At 36.0% G+C, this 20,833-nt stretch overlaps 1 protein-coding gene across 2 annotated transcripts; it reads right to left on the reverse strand.

The window, feature by feature from the left end:
- Positions 1 to 113: 113 nt before the first annotated feature.
- On the reverse strand, positions 114 to 19,644 carry slc18a2 (solute carrier family 18 member 2). Of its 2 annotated transcripts, XM_051869031.1 has the most exons (16): positions 19,531 to 19,644; positions 19,070 to 19,242; positions 17,443 to 17,779; positions 16,835 to 16,893; positions 16,568 to 16,651; positions 15,897 to 15,989; positions 15,093 to 15,182; positions 14,879 to 14,922; positions 12,065 to 12,125; positions 11,470 to 11,565; positions 9,285 to 9,363; positions 7,377 to 7,428; positions 6,862 to 6,925; positions 5,945 to 6,064; positions 5,674 to 5,807; positions 114 to 2,594 (listed from the first exon to the last, which is right to left on the reverse strand). In XM_051869031.1, the coding sequence occupies exons 2-16, from the start codon at positions 19,200 to 19,202 to the stop codon at positions 2,490 to 2,492; spliced, it is 1,551 nt and encodes a 516-aa protein (XP_051724991.1). In that variant the 5' UTR covers positions 19,203 to 19,242; positions 19,531 to 19,644; the 3' UTR covers positions 114 to 2,489. The 2 variants fall into 2 exon arrangements, with proteins under 2 accessions (XP_051724991.1, XP_051724992.1); XM_051869032.1 differs by lacking the exons at positions 19,070 to 19,242; positions 19,531 to 19,644 and adding an exon at positions 18,031 to 18,349.
- Positions 19,645 to 20,833: the final 1,189 nt, after the last annotated feature.

Below are 20,833 nucleotides of genomic sequence, written 5' to 3' on the forward strand. Positions count from 1 at the left end.
TCATTTTAGCAGGTTCTCTTTTCACGCCAGTATTATAAAAGTTAAAATGATTTGTCAATCATGTAAACGGTGTTGTTTGCAAAATGATGAAGCTCATTCTGGGAAAACAAACATGACATCTTTTTAAACATTTATTTTCTGTTGCGGTCACACACACACACACATTACCTTCAGAGCTCTAAAGCTGATGTAAAACCTAACCACCATACCAAACACTGGATATAAAACCATCAGCTCAACCTCCTAGTTGATATAGTTCAAACACAAACATGACATACCAGTCTGAAGGCACACACTGACATTGGCACATACACTAATTTCTCTTAAAAAAAAAAAAAAACTATTTGAAAATAAATGACATAATACTCCTAACCCTTACTGGGTAAACAGTTTAAAAAATGACATGGAGATTAAAGGACACGCTGCAACTCGGTAACCTGACAAACATTGGCAGCACACTTACAAATCTAGACACCTCGCAGTTGTGTTTGCTTTTAAAAATCTGAACTTGTTTTAGATCAAAGTGGAATCAACCTGTGCAGTGTCCCTGACGAATTTTTACCGCAATGATAGCAGATTGGGCAGCAGGGCACTGTTCCTCACATCAACACAAACAACCTCCAGTTGTGCAGATACTTAAAGTTGAGCTAACATGATTTTTCTCGAAGGCTAGTTCTGGTAGCAACTGTTACGTTAAACTGATTGTAGCTCCAGAGGAAAACATGCGGTCTATCAAATCCATGATTTCATTTTCCTGTGGGCAATAAAAGAACCCATTCCCCCTCAGTACATAGATGCCAAAGAAAATAAAGAAGGGTCAAACAGTTTTAAAGACTTATTTCCTCGCTATTTTAACTTTACGAGTCAGATCATTTTCTGCCAAAGCCAACCAGTTTAGCCCACATCTTGATTATAACATCAACAAAAGATGGGACATATTTTCATTATTAGATTATCCTGTGATTTATCTTGTTAGTATATGAAGAATAGGGTCAAAAACACATTTATAGCTAAACTTGCCATTAAATGGTGTTTTGCAGCAGGTTGTCTAATTTTAAGGCATAGAATGCATTTTTATTGTTTAAAAATAAATAAAAACACTGACCTGCACAGACCTATAATTGGATAATAAACTAAATTATCCAATAAACTAAATAAAATATTTATAGTCTTGATAAAACCCCACTAATTTTGTATATGGCTTTAAGCATTTAAGATTTAAGGAGCTCAATTTTAAGGCCATGTTTCATTTCACAGCCAGTTCAGTTCTTAAAAAGAAGATCAAAAAACAAATTTGCTAGATGCAAAAACAAAATGACAGTGGGAAAGAGCAATAGAGCAATATTGAGGCATTCTTTACAAATGAACATAGCATTCCAGCACATTCAAAGGGCTTACTAAAATATATAAATATACATATATACTATATACACTTTAAAAGCAAAATATAATCTAAAGTACCTAAAGTATCTGGATGCTTTACAGCAATAATTTACTTCACTTTATTTAACTAAACTGAAACAGCTTGTCACCATGTGTAATCAAAATGTGACTGAGGCTCATCTTTGATAGTACAGTACATCATTTTCAGCGGACATCACGCAAGTCACACAAACAGAATGTGACAGGAGGACTTGTTTACATTCTGCTTGATTATCTGATGCTGTCAGACCTTTTGCTTTTTCACAAAAAAAATTGAAATATTTTGAATTGTTAAGCTTAGGTTCTACACTCAAATGCAAGATAACAGTAAAATCCAAGACTGCCTTCTCAAAAGTCTAAATGAAAACGACACCAATGCAATCAAATAATGTGCCAGATTTGCAGCAATCGATACCGAATGTAAAAATTCAAGTTTTAATAATTGGCCTAAAATGTCCTGTAGCTGTTCTCTATAATATATGTATTTTGAACTGATTATGATATGAATTGCAACATTTTAAGGCCCATTTCAAGGTTTATCTGACTCAAATGCACCTTCACTGATGTTTACGCCTATGAAAAAGACTTCAACAGGACTGACAGATACATATGAAGACCATACTTTCCTACCACCACAGGCAAACAATAAATATCCAATACATATCTGTCCATTAAGTCATACTGAATGAATCTTTTAACTTCTCAACTGCCCTTTCTGAATTTGAATTAGAAAACATGAGTGTTGTTGTGTTGAATAAAAGTGTAGTTAATATTTTCCTCTCTCAAATCTCGCTTTTTGATTCAAATACAAATGTTATCCATATCGATAAGGCTGTTGGTTAGATATTTCACCTCTCCTACATTGAGAACAAACGGCGACAAGAACAACTTTGGTTTGCTTCAGAATAACATGACCATCACGACCACAGGACAGCGTGGGACAGATATGGGACATTCTTACAAATCAGCATTGTGGTTTTCTTTAAAGTCTGTCGTTTTCCTCTTTAATACAACAAAATAGATACTCTGGATGACATACATGGCTGGGGGCTTTGAACTGATGAGGCCTATTCAGGGCTCTCAGGATCAAAATCGTCACCCATTTGGTAGCTGGAGCCCTGGGTGGAGTAGGAACGGGTTTTCATTGAGCAGTTAGAGTCCATTAGAATGGCCTGAAAAAGACAGATATAAGAAACATCACCTCACAGCCTATGCAGTTACATTTACCTATCTAGAGTGATCTTACTCCACATACAAACAAAGCAAATATACGGTGGGTTTACAAAGCTTTACTCTGCATATATGTATTTACACAGGAATTATATATGCAGGAAACAATGTATCATACAATCAAATGTTGATTATGCATTTGTGTGCACAAAAGACCGGAAACGATATGAATGCCGACTGACATGACAGAGCAGCAGTGTACAGATGGAAAGTAAGTTTTTAGAGCTTCATTCTGGAATCACAGAATCACTTCTGTCTCATTTATATAATGTGAAATTATATACATTTTTAATCCCCAAAGCTAACAATCCACTGTGCACCTGCAGTTTTGAAGGACCAGGAGTGCCTGGTCACTGGTCAAAAAAATAAAAAAAAGCAAATAAATAGATAATAAATCATTTAAATTCATGTTTAACCCTCTGGTGCTCTTCACATGGCAGTCAAAAATGAAATCAATGTAGGCCTACTATACTTTAGTTCGATAATGTTTTTTTTATTTTGTATTTTTAGGGGATTTTATAGTACTAATTTATATTTATGCAGTAGTTATAATCCATTTATTCACTTTTTGAGCCTAGACCTGAAAATGAAATTTCCAACGTAAACTGTGATAAATCTTGAATGCTTTGGAGCACAGACTTAAGTTTGGTCTCTGTTTAAAGACGTCACTTGGCAGATTATTGCTGAAGATTTAAAAAAAAAAAAAAAAATGTTTAAGTTTGTTTATTGTTATGCAAAATGCACAACAACTTTTATATGAAATGTTTTACTCTAAAACTGTGAGAAAATCAAAGCCATAAATCTAAAGAAGTTGTGTTCCAAATCTGAGGTTGATATTTCAAAAAATGAGCTTTCAGTAAGATTTTGTTTGAGCGCAGTACCAAACATTTCCACTTGGTGAAATGCGTTCCCTATGGTGACCGGGAGGGGTTATGTTCGGTTCACTTAGTTTTGTCGTGGCCACAACATGTTAATTCGTGGGAACATGATAATATGTAGTGGCCACGAGATATTACTTTGTGGGAACGCCATATTAACTCGTGGGAATGTGATAAGTCGTCGTGGCCACAAGATCATTTTGTTGAGGTAACAAAATCCTTATGTCATGGCCACGCGATGTAAAGTCGTGGCCTCGAGATCACATGGTGAGGGAACGATATATTTTTCTCGTGGCCACGAGTTAAAATGCGTAAACCTGCGCGACCATGGCGACCTGGAATTATCAGAAATGGATAGGCCTAATAATATTTATTTTTAATTAAGAAAAAGCACGTAATTAAGACATTATTATATTAACATATTGCCTATTGTGTTGCATGCGATGAATACAGTTTAGCAGCATTTGAATGAAGTTTATCAATAAATGTTAGAATTAGATTCATAACGCTCCGAAGCTTACTGAAGCAGTGTTTTGAAATTGGCCATCACTATATAAGTCATTATTTTGTTTTTTTGGCGAATCAAAAATATTCTCGTTGCTTTATAATATTAATATACTGAACCACTGTAGTCACATGAACCGATTTAAATATGTTTTTAGTACATTAGTGGATCTTGAGAGAGGAAATGTCATTGCTGGCTATGCAGGCCTCACTGAGCCATCGGATTTCAACAAAAATATCTTAATTTGCGTTCCGAAGATGAACGAAGGTCTTAGGGGTGTGGAACGACATGAGGGTGAGTAATTAATGACATTATTTTCATTTTTGGGTGAACTAACCCTTTAAGATGAACAGAAAGTATTTAACACTGTAAACATTATTTTGCTGTCTCTATCAATGATATTATTTAATTTTACGATAATATTTAACACTTGTGCATGACTTCATCAGTTGTGGGCGGGGCTCGTCTCATTTGCAGTACGCCCCTGATAGTGAGCGATGGTGAGTTTATTGCACTGTGATTAAAAAGAGGCTTTGATAAAGAGTGCGTAAGCACAGAGGCGTATAGATGTGGCTTGTGTGCGTGTGCATGTTATTGCTCTTCAGGAGCAGTGTAGTGCTCCTCTTGAGAAAGAAAGACCATGATGCTTGGCTTTGATCACACAGCATTTGAGTCTGTTTGGATCAGCATCACTCTTTGATCTTAGCTTAAGGGCAGTTTTTATTTGTATCTATTATGTAACAATTTCCTGTTGCAGTCATATTCTATGAGGTCAGTGACATGAAGTTAGGGATGAAATCAAAATGAAAGCGTATGTGAATGCCAGATAGAGAGTGAATGTATGGTTATTATTGGAAAAATAATAATAATAATAATAATGAAGAGAATATGGATATGAGCCAGGATATATCCAAGTGCAAAAATCACAAATAAACCATATCAAAGTTTGCACTTGCTTGTACTTGTTTTTACAGTTAATAATTTACTTTTATCAGCTGAGATAAATAATTAATTTACTTTTATTAGCTTGAAACAGTTAGACTGTATTCACCAGAATCTACTAATAAATGCAGTATAATGTTTGTTTTAGCTTATCTTAGAAACCCCCCAAAACTGCCCATGTGTTGAAGGCAGCATGAAATCAAAATGGATGCTTTTTACTTTAATGCATTGTCCTGGAAATTTTTGTAAATTATTCATTGACGCACAGTAATGTTTGTCTTTGTAATATTTAAACAAACTTTCTCTTCCTCTAATATAACTTGCCGTTATTTCTGACTCAATTTTTTGATCATATTAGCTATTTAAACATTGTATTAACAAACATGCATTTGCTCTGGCTCCTTTCTGTTTTGTAACAGCCATCATCCGATCAATTACCTTTGGATAAAAAAAAAAAATGTAGTCCCTACATTTTTTTCTGATTGAATATACTCTTTCACTTTGAAACATGGAACATTTAAAGTACAATTTATATAAAATGGGTTACAAATTGAAATTTACTTGGAAATATGGAAATGGATAATATGCATATCAGCTATAACACAGCTTTCATATTTGTGTTTGAAAGTGAGTAGACTGGAATTAATGTAATGTAATGTATGTTGAATTGATGAATGATATATGGTGGGGTCTGACCATCTTTTCCTCATTGGCAGGAGGATTTCGCAGGAAGAAACAGAGAGGAGCAAACAGGATGTCTATAATGCCAATGATGGTCATGAGCCAGGGGAAGCCGATGCTCCGTGCGATCGCTCCGCCTGCGGATGGACCTACACAACAGACATGAGCGTTAACACATTCCTCTAAAAAACTTCCAAATTGAAATTACAATTAATTAATGAAAACGAATGAAGGCATTTATAATGGATTGAACAGAATTAAAATTCATTTTCATTTTGTTCATTACCTAAAGCAAAGCCCATGCAGAAGGCAACATCAGCAATGGCGTACACACTACCGTACACAGAGACGTGCCTCAGATCTACTAGGTAACCCATGATAGGCATCATCGAAGAGTCCACCATACCTGCAGACAACAAGATATGGAATATTTCTTACAGTGGGTCTGATATACGTTATATTAACACAGTTCAATAATATTTTAGGAAATTATGATATAGGGAAAATGAGCGATTCATAGTTTTCACGTGATGTTTAAAGGACAAAAAAAAGCTTTCCTCCATTGCCATTCTACACATACTAATAGACTCCTTCTGATGTTACATCAACCATGCAGCCATACATGCTTTCCTCCAGTGATTTTTATTGTTTCATTGTACTAAGTACTAATGTAGTAAGACAGTGATATTAAAAGACCAAATACAATATATACATTATTGATGATTAATACTATGCAGGCTACAGGCATACAAATGAACCCAGAGTATAAACGCAACGCACAGTTTCTCATTAAGCGTTTTTCAATAGAAAACCATTGTAAAGAAAACATTTTACCATTTAGCTAATTGCGCTCATATTCTGGCCTTATCTGCTTGCTTGTATATAGTATGCATCATAAATAAGGTGTATACTGAATTTGATATTTTAATATCACCATTTTAGTACATTGTGTTTTTCATGTTAGGTGTTTCAGATTGTCCTGCTGCAGTAGGTGCTGTATATGGATCATAACATGTGCCCAAAACTTGCATTTTGTTCACATTTTTTTTGTTTTTCTTCTTTTGAGAGGTGATTTAAATATTCGTGGTTTGAAACAGATGGAAAACTGACAGGCCTCTGCTGCAGTTCTATGGATGTTTTGCCCTCCAGGTCTCTGCGCCCATCATGTGACTAAAAACTATGAATACTTCTATTTATACTCACCTATTGCAAATCCAACTCCAAAGTTTGGCACAATGAGTCCGTATATGTCTTTTGCAAGAGGCACCTGTAGGACAATTAGAAGAGCTCAATTCAGGGCATACCACATGTTTTTTAACTTATTGTCATTTATGTGAAAAACAGTATTCTGTAGAGCATCAGAACAGCGTTTCTATTCTTTTTTTAAAACCGTGATGTTTTTTCCATAAGCAAAACTACAAATGTGTACTTGACTCTCATCTGAACTTGTTTTCCAGTCTAATCTGATAAGCATCTATAAGAGAACAGTCTGTCTTCCTGCTAAGCAGGATATGTCCAGGACAAAGAGACTCAGAGCTCTAATTTCAAAATAAACTTTCTTTCCAGCCCTCAAGCTAGTGGGCAACAAAATATTTTGGGCCTCTGTAATCCACAACACTATTGAAAATACAAAAAGATAGGGTGTTGAAATATTCACAGGTATTGTGTGTCTCTGAGAAAAGTTAATCCTGACACAGATTTAGTCTAGAAGAACTTACGCAGAGAATGCTGATTCCAACCAGTAGCATCCCTATAAGTGAGCACAGCCATCTAAAAAGAGAGAGAGAGACTTTAAGAATGATAGTTTGTTTGAACCTTTATGGCTGATGGAAGTGACCAAAGCAGGTGCAGTATATATAAAAATTATATACACTCATGCTCAAAAGTTACAGTGAAAACATTTTATAATGTGACAAAAAAAAAAAACTGTTTCAAATAAATGCTGTTCTTCTGAACATTATATATTTATCAAAGCAATCTGAAAAAAATGTATCTCGTCTCCACAAAACGAAAAAATATAAAACATTAATAACTGCTTCTTGAGCACCAAATCAGCATGTTAGAATGATTTCTGAAGGATCGTGTGACACTGAAAACTGGAGTAATGTCTGCTGAAAATTAATAAAAAATAAAGGAATAAATTACATTTTAAATTAAAGCTGCAAGCAGCGATGAAAGGGCCCTCGCACCAGGGCTAACCGCCACCCGTTGGCCTTAAGAAAACAGTGAACAGTGGACGAAATGCATGTAAGCGAGTAAATACAGGAGAATTTTGGCAAAGCCATTTCAAAGTGCCACACTTCCTGCTGCCAGCAGGTGGCGCTTTGACTGTAACTGAATATTGCCATGTAGCTGTCATCAGGCCAGGACTATTATCAAACATGTGAAGTTTGGAGCAGATCGGACATCGTATGCTTGAGTTACAACAACTTAGCCAAGTGTTACATGATTTAACGTGTTTCTAGTATATTTGGTACTTTGTGGCATATTGAAATGTGTTTCTGGGAATGAATTACAATGTAAAGCATGCCATTTCCTGTTCCAGCAGGTGACGCTATGACTAACTGAATATTGGCATATAGATGTCTTCAGGGCAGGACTCTTATCACACATGTGAAGTTTAGGGCAGATCAGGCAATGTTTGACTGAGTTAAAACAGCTTCCTCTTTAATGGCGAAATATCAGACTTTGTCAGGCCGCCACGGACACACCCTTCAGCAAAAAGTCAAGATCTTTGATATTTATCATCGCTAAGGTCTAGTTTAGACTGACAACATATGATGTTGATCTGATTAAAGCTCTAGGAGGAGTTCATTAAAGTAGAACGTGTGGAGATGGCAAAAACTGCCAACATTTTGCAGAGAAAACTCAAAATATCTCACTTCCTGTTGGGTTTACAGATTTTGCACCCATGGACTTTTTTGTAGGTATTGGGCTGTTACATGTGTACCGAATTGCATACCTGTATGTAAAACGTAGCACGAAGGGCGCTTAATTGAAATTTTGTAGGTGGCGCTATTGAGCCATTTTGCCACACCTAATTCAGAAACCCATATCTGATGTAAATTTTCACCACTTCTGACGCGTGTGCAAAGTTTCATGAGTTTTCGAGCATGTTTAGGCCCTCAAAAATGTGATTCATTTTGGAGAAGAAGAATAATTGGCCGAGCAATTCCAATAGGGTCCTCACACCATCGGTGCTCCGGCCCTAAATATATTCAAATAGAAAACAATTATTTTTAAATTGTAATAATATTTCACAATATTACTGTTTTTACTGTATTTTTGACAAATAAATGAAAAATAATTATATATATTAATTTTAATTAAAAAATACAGCACAAAATATTTATGGCCAATAATTTTCGGAGTTAATTTCGGACCCTGAACACATGACATTAAAGACATGTATACACCTCTCATAAGTTCTTATGGTTCATTATAGGCATAATATACAATAAACAAACAAACAGCACACTGAGACTGATGCTTAAAAACACAAATACAAAACCTGGCGACAGAAACTCATTTAGAGCTGTTTCAAAACAGAGGAAGCTGATAGCAGAGCGGAGGAAGATAAGGAAAGAGAAGTAGGGGAAAAAAACACATTAATTTCCCTCTCCTACCTCCCCATTTTGTGAGCCAAAACGGCAAAGATGTTGGTCCCTATTAGATATGAGATGCTGGCTGGCAGGAATGCAACCCCTAAAAGGAGAGAGGAGAGAGAGAGAGAGAGAGAGAGAGACAGAGGGAGAGCTCAGATAAGACGACACAATATCAGTTTGATCTCAAAGCTGCTGTTCGTCTCACAGACGCTGTTATGAAGCTGCTTCTCTCATTCTCCCGCTCCTTCTCTTTCATTAGCTTTCTTGCTTTTCCTTTGCCTGCCAATGACACCTCAATATCCTGCCAGACCAAAGACACTCCCTTGCCAGCCCTCACTCTCCCTATTTCTCTGCTTTCTTTTCTCTCTCTCTTTCTCTTTATTATCAAAGCTTCGTAAACAGCAGGAAAACCGTGGAGAAACCCAGAAGACACTAACTGTTTAAATCGTATTTTACAGAGTGGAGTGTGAAGGGTTCTATATGGAGAACAAGAGTTTACTGAAGAGTAACATTTTACAGTAAGGTTTCATTTGTTGACATTAGTTAACATGAACTAAGAATCAACAATACTTCTACAGCATTTATTAATCTTAGTTAAAGGGATAGTTCACCCAAAAATGAATATTTGATGTTTATCTGCTTACCCCCAGGGCATCCAAGATGTAGGTGACTTTGTTTCTTCAGTAGAACACAAATGATGATTTTTAACTCCAACCGTTGCGGTCTGTCAGTCGTATAATGCTTGTCAATGGTAACTCCATCTATGAACACGCTCTGACAACGGAAGTGATGTCTCGCACTCATTCAAATATAAGCACTCATTCAAATATAAGCGTGAGACATCACTTCCGTCATCAGAGTGCGTTCAGACCTCACCAACCGGATGCACAAGGCAGTTGGACATAGTGGTGTTTTAGAGGTGAAAAATGATATAAATACTGTCCTTTTTCTCGCACAAACCGATCGTTTCGTGTCTTAGGACATCAATGTGTCGTCACGAGCCGCAGGCTTTAATTTGGATTTGTCTGTGCATGTTTTTTTTGACTCTTATAGATGGAGTTACCACTGACAAGCATTATACGACTGACAGACCGCAACGGTTGGAGTTAAAAATCATCATTTGTGTTCTACTGAAGAAACAAAGTCACCTACATCTTGGATGCCCTGGGGGTAAGCAGATAAACATCAAATTTTCATTTTTGGGTGAACTATCCCTTTAATGTTAATCTCAAAATGTACTAATACAATATTAAAATTCAGAGTTGTATCTGTTAACATTAGTTAATGCAAACATGAACATGAACATTATTATTAACTAACATTAACAAAGGTTAATAAATGCTGTAAAAAAATATATTGATAATTGTTAGTTTATGTTAGTTAATGCATGAATTAATGTTAACCACTGAGACCTTAATGTAAAGTTTTGCCACTTTTTCTTTACATAATTCTCGAAGTATGTGGAAAGAATTTACCTAGTAAGTTTCTAGACAATGTCTGGAAAATAATACCTGGAGAGATACCTAAAACAATTTCTTTTTCCTAATGCTTATCAGTAATTATGTAAATCAGAGTCATGAATGAATAAATAAATAAATTTTTGCATTAAGAAAATTAAGTTTTTGGACCTTTTTTTTTTGCAATATTATTGTAATGACAAAAACATTTCAACACTAAAATTCTCATTACCATAATAAAAATAATAATTCCCATTAATACAATAATGAAAATCATCCAGTTCATGCCCAATCATTTCACAACAATGAAAATTTGCATGAATTAAGTTCAGTAAAATAAATACTAATATGATGTTTGCCTACAATTGTACTTATATATGTACTAATATATGTTAATTTACAATTATATAACATTATTTTTGCATTATAGCAGGGTTTCCCAAACTGGGGTTTGTAAGTGAACTGCAGGGGGTTCGTGTGTTAATTAAAAGCTAATAATTAATTAAATCATATCAATGTAAAATTAAAATAAATAAATATTTTTATATTTTTTTTAAATATAAAAAATAATGTAACATTAATATACTAATATATACTTTGGCTGTACTTGCTGTTTCTCTCTCTTTGTCCATCTTTCATTCTAAATTATGACTTATTTTCCATCTTGCCAACAGTGACAATTCCTTTGGAAAGACAGGAATTGAAGAAATGTGTAAGTGTGTACATTAACAAAAGGGACATTCTCCAACCTAGCTGCCATTTCCTGGGACACATCGTCTCCATCATCCAGATGGGCAAAGCCGGCTCCAGCATAGCAATGGCCATGTTAGCAAAACAAATGGAACCTGAAAAAGAAAATGAGGAGGGTAAGTGGACTCATCCTCTGAAAAATTCCCTCTTCCTGTCCCCCCTCCCTCAGCACCAATTCTTTTCCTTTCTCAGATATAATAAACAGCATCATCTTGCCCCTGCACTCAGGCCACTGTAATTGGAGAGGAAGGGAGGCAGAGACAAACACAGATGTGTTTCTTGACCACTTCACTCTCTCTCTCTCTTTCTCACGTACACACTTTCTTATTCTTCTCTCACAGAAAGATGACTCTCTTGAAAGTGTCACAACCCCTAAAATACAACCAGTGGTCAAATAATTGACTAAACCATTAGTTTCTTTCTTTACATGTATCCAAAAACACACAGATCTGAATGCATTCTTATAAAAACATTCCCCTTTGAATAGATAAAATGAATGCAAGCATAAAGTGTGATTTATTCATAGATATTAAGGTTTGCACTTTTACTTTTGATAGTATGAATTAACAGTTTATTTGTGTTTACTGGCCTGACCTGCTGCGATGAGGATGTATGGATCCTTCATGAGGGTAATTAGTGCAGTTCCTTTTTGGTTCTGGTAAAAATATATAAAAACAAATATATTTTTCATTAAAATAAACATTTATTGCAATTTTTTTTTTTAATTACACAGAAATTTCCCTTAACATCAATGTTCCATGAGGCCCTGGTCACTCATGGGGAAAAACAAATAGAGTCAAAGTCAAAAACATGTCATATACTGGGGACATAGTCTTCAGTGTCAAGAAACAAATTCCGATTAACATAGTCACCCATTTTTCCTACGGGGAAAATCAAAAGAAACAAACTTTCTGCAATGTTTTTCTTAATTAAAGCCAAATATCTTGATTTTAGATGTTTACTTTATTTCTTTATTTAGTAGGATATATATTATGTATTTATTTAGGGGTAGATCTCATTCCATTAACAATCCAGGCCTAAGGTCAGGCAATTTTTTAAAAAGGGATGTACGTCAGTGAGTATAATGCCATTTGAAGAATCTCACCCTAGTCAGCACGGCGGTTCCCATGGAGATGGGCTACTTGAGAGTCTCATAAAACAATATATATAATGCCCCATTCGCATTCTGTTCCCTTTATGACACCTCTAAGCGATCAGTGAAAAGATCACAGACAACTTTGTGAGTGACAAAATAAACCAGCCTTAACTCTCCATACTGATTTGGGAATTGTGGCATCTCTAGGGCGAATGCCTAGGCTACATTTATTGAAGAGAGTGAAAGATTTCAGAAATAACTTAAGCTATGACTGTTTTGCCAAAAGAAAAATATCAATTAAAGTATGTGATTAAAAGATGACGTGTATAATTTTTTTTCACTGTTGAAATAGCTTCCTTCATCACAGCATAATACATAGAGACAATAAGTAAATAATTTCTAGGTTGATTTGAAACATTTCTTTGTTTGTTTAGCATCATAACAGGGACACTGGTTCAACCAATGGCGTGAATTTGGGGGCGTTACTATTTGTTTGCTTAACCAATGGCGAATGGGGCAATCTATTTGAAAATAATCAGTCATTATGATGTTAGTGACACACTTCAGCTTTAAAATTTATAATAGTGTATTGGGAAAAATGTCCGTAGTGACTCTCTTTCAGGCGATTTTTTTTTTTTTTTTTGAGCAGTCACCAGGCAACGACTGACAATTATTCCCCTCATTAAATCAGCACTTCTTTACTCCACTTCAGCGCACATACTGCTCCTCTGTGGATATGGCATCCCACTCAAAACACCCTGTCACATTCAGTGGTACTGCCCTAACCAGGTTAATTAATTCTGTGTATGGTCTTATTGAAGATCACAGGCCCCAAACAATTAGTTGTCACTCACTGCTATTCTTTCCCATAATCCTATTGGATATTGACACTCAAGGGGGGGTACTAAAGGATCTGTCTGAGCATAAATATACTGATGTCCAAGCATTATTGATTTGATTGATTATTTGATATGACAGGTCCATCAAAAAAAAGATATTTTGAAAATATAGCCTAATCTTTATATCACATAACTGACCATGTGAGAGCTTTTCTTAGTGTATATTAAATTAGTTTAGAGAGCCTGCAGGACCTGCAGAAGGACATTTGTGCTCTAATTTTTTTGTTGTCTTAAAATGTTCTTTTACTGCACAAAATGTCTAGCTTCACTTGACTTGGTTACTATTTTACATCACTAACTGACAGATATGTTATATAGCAACATTTGCCTTTAGTATTCTTTTTAAGCTTATTTATTGCTGGAAAACAATGGATTAAATTCTTCATTCCTCCTGAAAGATGACAAAAACACACAAATCACCTAAAGAAAAGTAGCTACACAAATACACACACACTGTCTGTAGGGGCTTGGGGTCTCCACATTAACTGATACCCATCAGCACCACTGATCAAAGTCAGACATCCTTTGATTGGATCATCCACTCCGCTGTACAATTCCCATTACTGTGACGCAAACCAAGGAACACATACACATTACTCCTAATACACCGACCCTCTACACACATTGCTATCAACATGCAGTACAATCTACACAAACATACACTATAATCCATATAATCCATAATATTGAGGTTTAAAAATACCCAGCATGAGAGACCTAAACTCCCCTTGCAAATCATTCTAGTCCTGTTACTGATAATACTAGAGCAATCACAGTATCCCCAAAGCTTCTTCCATTTTGTGCCCACAAGAGGAATCCCATGTGAAGATTCAGTTCTTGTTGAGGTTACATTTTCCCATTACGGTTATAAACGTTATAAAACTGAGCCCAAGTCATGATTAATAAATAGGCTGTGGTAATTGATTGCTAGGTCATAGTAATTCTCTTGCTCAGGATATTATCCCATTAAAAGACATTTTCCGGTTTCACAGACAAGGTTTAAGCTAGTCCCAGACTAAAATGCACGTTGGAGCTGTTTCACCTGAAAGCAATTTTAAAGTAAGTCAGTGCCATTGTTTTGTCTCAAGATCCACATCAGTAATGTTTTTTCAGAAGGCACGTTTATAAAAGCTACTTAAATGCCCTAACTGAACTAAGGCTTAATCATCTAAGCCCTGTCTGTGAAACAGGGCCATTGAATCCCAAACATCAATGTAAATTACAATGGAGTTATAAAACCCAAGTATTCACACCTAAACACACATTCTTCATTTTTTCTCACACAAATCCTTTCAAATGCAGAGCTTGACCTTTAGGTGATTGTTTACCTACTACTATATATCACTGCTAAACCCTCAAAAACTAGTGTTGGAAAACAGATAGTTAGATCAGGAAAGAAGGTACTGTACTCACCTCTGGTTCAACCTTCGAAGGTTGAAGCACAAATAGCTGCAGAGCTGCTCATGAAAATGAGAAGAAGAAAAAAACACATACATATCAGATATGAAGCAAATATTGTTGAGCATTAGAAACATTTGTGTCACAGTAACATGTTTGCGACTTATTCCATCATTCCCATTGTTTTGAAATGTTGGAGAGCTTAAAGAACAGAGATTGATTCACTCACCTCCATCAAGCACCGCCAGCACTGCCAGGATAAGGAAAGGAGCCGTCTTACCGACAAACTCATACATGACACTGCCAAACGGAGGGCCAACTGCACAACATACACACATATACACAGTATATATTAGTCAAGATTAAGGGCTCACAGACTTATCTTTACTTTGAAAATCACAGGCCACAAATCCAATGCCAATTGCCCTGTATAACAGTTTACATAATCAAGGTTACCAAACCACAGTAAAAAAATAAAGTGTTCTGCAGGAACACACCCATTTTGAGTCTGAACTATCTGGATAAATATAGTTTTATGGGTTTTAATCAAAATTATTGTGCTCCATTTTTCTGTTGCTCTCCACTTGATTATGGTACAGTATGCGTGCACTTTAATGACAACTGCAAAATTTAATCTTAGTGTTTTGCAAAATAGCTCTCATCCAGTGGATCAAACACATTTTAGTGCTTTACTTGCCAATATGAATAAAATAATGGACTATCAAGGATTAAACATCCTGTAACAGTGGTTAAAGCATGACACCATTAACAGGAAGCACCAGGTTCAGGCCCCACTCAGGGCATTTCTTCTGACCACTGCTCCTGGGCTTTAAATAAGGCACTTAAAGTTTTAACTCCTGATTTTAAACTCAAGGGCACTTTATGCATAACCCCCAACTTAACATCTCTCTTTTCTCTGTATGTGCTTGAAGGAGTAAGATTAGTATTAGGACTCCATCAAGATCTCCAGTGGTACCTGTGCAAACCAAGTATTGCGTATTGCAGGTCAAAATCCTAAACATACAGTACACACCCAAAACTCCCATGGCTAGTCCTCCCAGGGCAATTCCTATAGCATTTCCTCTTTCCTCATCATCTGTGTAAACACTTGCCAACATCCCCATACCTGCATAATGAAAAATAGTACAGAGGGTAAAGGTCAGCGACAAAGGGCAAAATGTCTATTGCAAGAAGAGAGATAGAAACTTAAAGAGATTATATCAAACATTTATATTAGTATTTTTTGTTCAGTAAAATATTTTCGATTTATTTTGCTTTTTCACATTTATCTCTCAGTAAATGCTCATTTTGGGTGTAAGTTTTGAATTCTGTGTTCAGACTTTTTTCAAATTTGATTGCTCACGATGTTAGCCTTTTAAATTCTAGCAAATTAACTCAATAAATTATGATCTGTACAATGAAAGAACTAATCAAGAGTTGCAAGAGTCAGTTACAGTGTAATCTAGATCCAAGGCTTTACACATCTTTCAATGGAAGCGGGTCCATTGTACACCGGCACCTGAACACCATTAACGATAACAGTGGCTTTATGCATGCAGAGTTCTGAGAACATCAAAGTCAAATGCATTTTAGTGCACTCAGGTTTACAAATTGTGCACTAAATATGGTATCATAAAGCATTACATTGCAGCTTTTGACAGCATCCTTTTGAAATCTAATGCAGCGTTTCACAAAATCTGTTACCTGCCACAGAAGAACAGGAAGAGCCGACACCTTGTAGAGATCTGGCCAAAAACAGCAACGTATAGCTTGACGAAAACGCAAACACTTCAAACAGAGTAAAACACAGACAAAAGAGAAGCAGATGTAATTATTATAGAAATATGACGCACCAGATTTAAAATCATGCATTTCATAAATATGTGGCATATTCTCCACTCTTTCCATCAAGATACTTAGAAGTGAGATTGATGTTGAAAACGACATTAGAAATAAATTTCATGTACTCACTGAGGGTAGAAACAAACATGATGCAGAAACCAGCAAACATTGGGATCTGGTATCCTATTCTGCAATTAGAAAAGAAATGATTTAGGAACATCCTATGAAACTTAAAAACCTTCCACCATCATTTTTCTCTGACCACAAACATTGAACTTGTGTGAGGAAGCTGGGTTACATATTGGAGTGTTGGCATCTTTCATTAAGATGAAATTACATTATCCTATAAATAATGCTTTTTGTTTAGTTTTTGCCTCTGCTTCACATCTTGTGAATTAATAAAACACTTTGTGTATCACTAATAGTGTTGCACATTGCTACAAAATATTACAGCTGACTGATCCCAAGAGTTTGCAAAGCTCTAGTGGGATCCGTTCAATGCAGCGGTGCTGAATTAAACTGGACTGGCCAAATCTGAGCATGTGAAGGGGTGACAGCTCATGCACGAGTGATCGCTGAACAGAGGCAGAAGAAGAATTGCACCGCAATATTCACCTTACTTACACTCCATTTACATTCACTGCACACACAAATGTCATGCAATCTCATGCTCCTTTCAAAGAGAAATGCTAGTTGCTGTACTTTCAAAGTTAAATGTGTGGTTTGCCTTAACCCACCTGTTAGTTAGGGGCCCTATGAAGGGGTTAGTGATTAGCTGTACTGTTGCTTTAGAAGCAAACAACAGACCCACTTTCACATTCTCGTTCAGAAGCTGGTCATCTGCTTTGGGGCAGTCTGACCCATTTTGAGGGGGTGTCACAGAAGTAGGGGCTGGGGTCATTGGGCCAGCCGTGCTCATCTGCGGGCTAAAGCCTGTCAGGCGTGTTGTGTTATCGTACAAAGACACAATGCTCTGGAAGGTGCCAGATGGGGAAAGAGGGGACATGGAGTGATTCCGGACCACCTGAGCGGCCTCGTCATCCACTGTGTACAAGTAGCTGGGAATAATAGGCACTACAGAGAGGAAAGAGATAATAATAACAACGATAAGACAGAGATTATACCAAATGACAATAACGATTTGTTTAAACATGGTCGTAAATTATATCATAGGCCTATAATACTTAGTTTTTGAGCTTTCACCATAAGTAATCCAACTTTGTTGTAGGTAGGCCTACTCTTAAAACATAATATTCAGGAAATCAGTTTTAGAAATGCTGTTTACCAACAAACTACCATTTGCCTGAAAAAGTGCAGCGATTTACCTAGCTGTATAAGACCACATTTGACCTTTCAGGTGAACAATTGGGTCCGTTAGAAGCGTTTGACATTATCCTGCGTAAACAAATAACCCACAGGGACACTGTGTACCATAACGCTCGAAAGACTCTTCATTCAACACTTGTGCTAAAGAGCGACAGGTTCAGTTTTCGCCTGGTTTCATCTGTATGTACACAAACGCCATATTCATAGCGTCTATTTCCAGCTTAATTGACGTGCACGTTCTTTTTTGTCTCGCGGACATGAGAACAAACACAGACAGTTTAGCGCGCGTCACTGTCACATTTAATGAGAGCGCGCGCGGACGAAGCTCTGGCAGCGCTCGAGGACATGATACCTTAATTCAGATCAACTGATGCAGCCGACAGTTTACAGTTTACTTTATACGGGGAAACAATCGTTTAGGATAGATAAACGTATTTCATTTTCTATCATAAGCGTATTATCAGATTTATCATTTTACTTTTTAAAAATACGAGCAAATAAAGTTTTGAAAGAATTTAAATCAAACAATTAATTTAAATTAGTACTGCAAATTTGTTTTAAAATTAATTAATAAATTAACATATACGCAAAAACATTTATAGGTCTATATATTTTATTTCAGAAGACCCGCCCTATTTTATCGAGAAATAACTGATAATTTTAATGCTGTGATTTTATTTCTATCCACATAAAAGCCCATTACTGGAAATTATGAGTTGGTTTTGCCCAGTTCTCTATTTTGACAAAGAAGAAAACAGAAGTGCAGTATTTAAAAACGTTTGAGTTTTGTTTAAATGAATGTAGAAGGTAGAATGTACAATTTTATAACAACATATATCGAATTAAATCGTGAATATTACAGATATTTAATATTCACTGTGTCAGCAGACTAATATGTGATAATAGTAGCCTAAAATGCATATGTGTAGGCTGTTTGCATGAACAGGGGTCAGTCACTGTGAGGGATGTTCACTCTGTCTGCATCATATGTGTGTTTTCACATGTCATGTAACAGGTGTGAGCAACAGTAGCACTTACCGACCACCGTCAACAGCATGTTGTCCAACAGCAAAGCGATGAAAACGATAAACAGAATCAGCCTCCGAGACTGTCTTTCTTCTCTTAGCCATGTTAACAAACTAAAATCTCTAAGAGCATCAAATAGTCCCATTTTTATTAAATCCAATTGTCAAGAGAGCGAGCCAGAGATCCTGCAACAGAAAGAAAACGAATGTCAAAAGCCACCAGTGACATAAAAACAAGGCTGTTAATTGATACTGTGAAAACAGAACTTCAGTAGATGATTACTAATATGAGAGAAATATGGCACATGTCAAAGTAAAAATAAAACACGTTAATTTTTTTTAATATAATGCACTGAAGCTCTCTGAAAATAATAAACTACCAACAATAGTCCTTTCTTTCTTTCTCCTGCTTTTTCTAAGTCTAAATATCTGTAGGCTAATGAATAATACATCCATTATGGTTTTAATCCTTACCTTATAAGCACATTTGCATTGAGCTTTGCTGTCAGATCCCGGGTGAAAGGCACGCTGGATGCGGAGCGTTTTAGTTGCTTGACTGCTGTTTGACGTCACGCTGTTTCTCAGAGAACTCAAATGGGGTGTGCTGCTGACGAATGAGAAAGGCGGGAGCACTTTATTTAACCTACTGCTTTTATTTTTATGTGTTACTCTATTTAATAGAGTGTTAAATATGTTTCAACATATGTTTGAGATCTTTTGAAAGTTCTATAGTTCTTTAAACAAGTGGTAGCCTACTCACTCTGCAGAGCCAATTGACATCCAGCTCCACCTCTGTGAAGATAATGGGTAGAAGAATAGAGGTATAGGTTGGGTTAGGGTGTGGCTGGACCTTCTAGCTCCACCCATTACGACCAAATTACATCCAGAGATGTCTTTTCAGTGAGTAGCCTCTCTTTAAAGGCTATATTATGTTCTTATTAATATGATAAGTGCTACATGTGCTTTAAGATTGCGATGTTGTTGTTTTAGCCAGCTTGACTAGTGTTAGGAAGTTATTTACAGAGGGAAATTTGCAATCACTTGTTGAGTTTAACATTAAACAGAAGAATCGGTCGGATACCAAGCTGTTTTCAGAAATCATTCTCTTCTTTCAACAGTTTTACAACAGCGGCATCTTGCGGTGCACGAGGTGAATGTGGGACGTGTTGCATTTGGCAGATGCTTTTATCTAACGTGTTTCCTGGTGTATTTTCTATGATCATGTGTGTTAATAGAACACATGATAGCTCAAACTAGCAATGCCAAGAGTTCGATTCCTATAGGGAATGCATAAACTGATGAAATTTGTACCTTAAATGCAATGCAAGTCATTTTGGATAAAAACATCTGCCAAATGCATACATGTAAATTTGTTTCTTATCCATTTACTTTGGTGCAGTTAGCACCAGATGAGGAAAATCACATCCTTTCCTTATTATGCTTCATGGATACAGATATTTTTGTAAACAGGAATACAAACTCATCAAATGGCACAGAAAAATTAGTTTATTCACATGGTTTCAATGTGCCCAATCAGTTGATAATCTTACATTTTAACAGGCAATATATTACAGATGCTCAATCATTCAATTACATACTAGCTTTCGTATTAGTCAGTAAATTAATTTTACATACACACCTGAATTTAAATAAGTGAAAGATGATGCACTGTTTAGAGAGGTAAAACATATTACATTCTTTATTATTTGGCATTAATTAAACACTGGGCAACATATACCGTAATATTTTTGTCAGATATATTATGAATACCCATACA

This window comes from Ctenopharyngodon idella, chromosome 17, assembly GCF_019924925.1.
Source record: "Ctenopharyngodon idella isolate HZGC_01 chromosome 17, HZGC01, whole genome shotgun sequence".
In the NCBI taxonomy this organism is placed as follows: domain Eukaryota; kingdom Metazoa; phylum Chordata; class Actinopteri; order Cypriniformes; family Xenocyprididae; genus Ctenopharyngodon; species Ctenopharyngodon idella.

Bases quoted from the DNA above. Each gene is read 5' to 3' on its own strand.
- slc18a2 (XM_051869031.1), bottom strand. From the start codon at position 19,202: ATGGGACTATTTGATGCTCTTAGAGATTTTAGTTTGTTAACATGGCTA. The intron at 15,990-16,567 runs GTAACAGATTTT...TTCATTATGCAG, and splicing joins TTCCTGTTCTTCTGTGGCAG to GTATGGGGATGTTGGCAAGT. The intron at 6,065-6,861 runs GTGAGTATAAAT...TGTTGTCTGCAG, and splicing joins TGGAGTTGGATTTGCAATAG to GTATGGTGGACTCTTCGATG.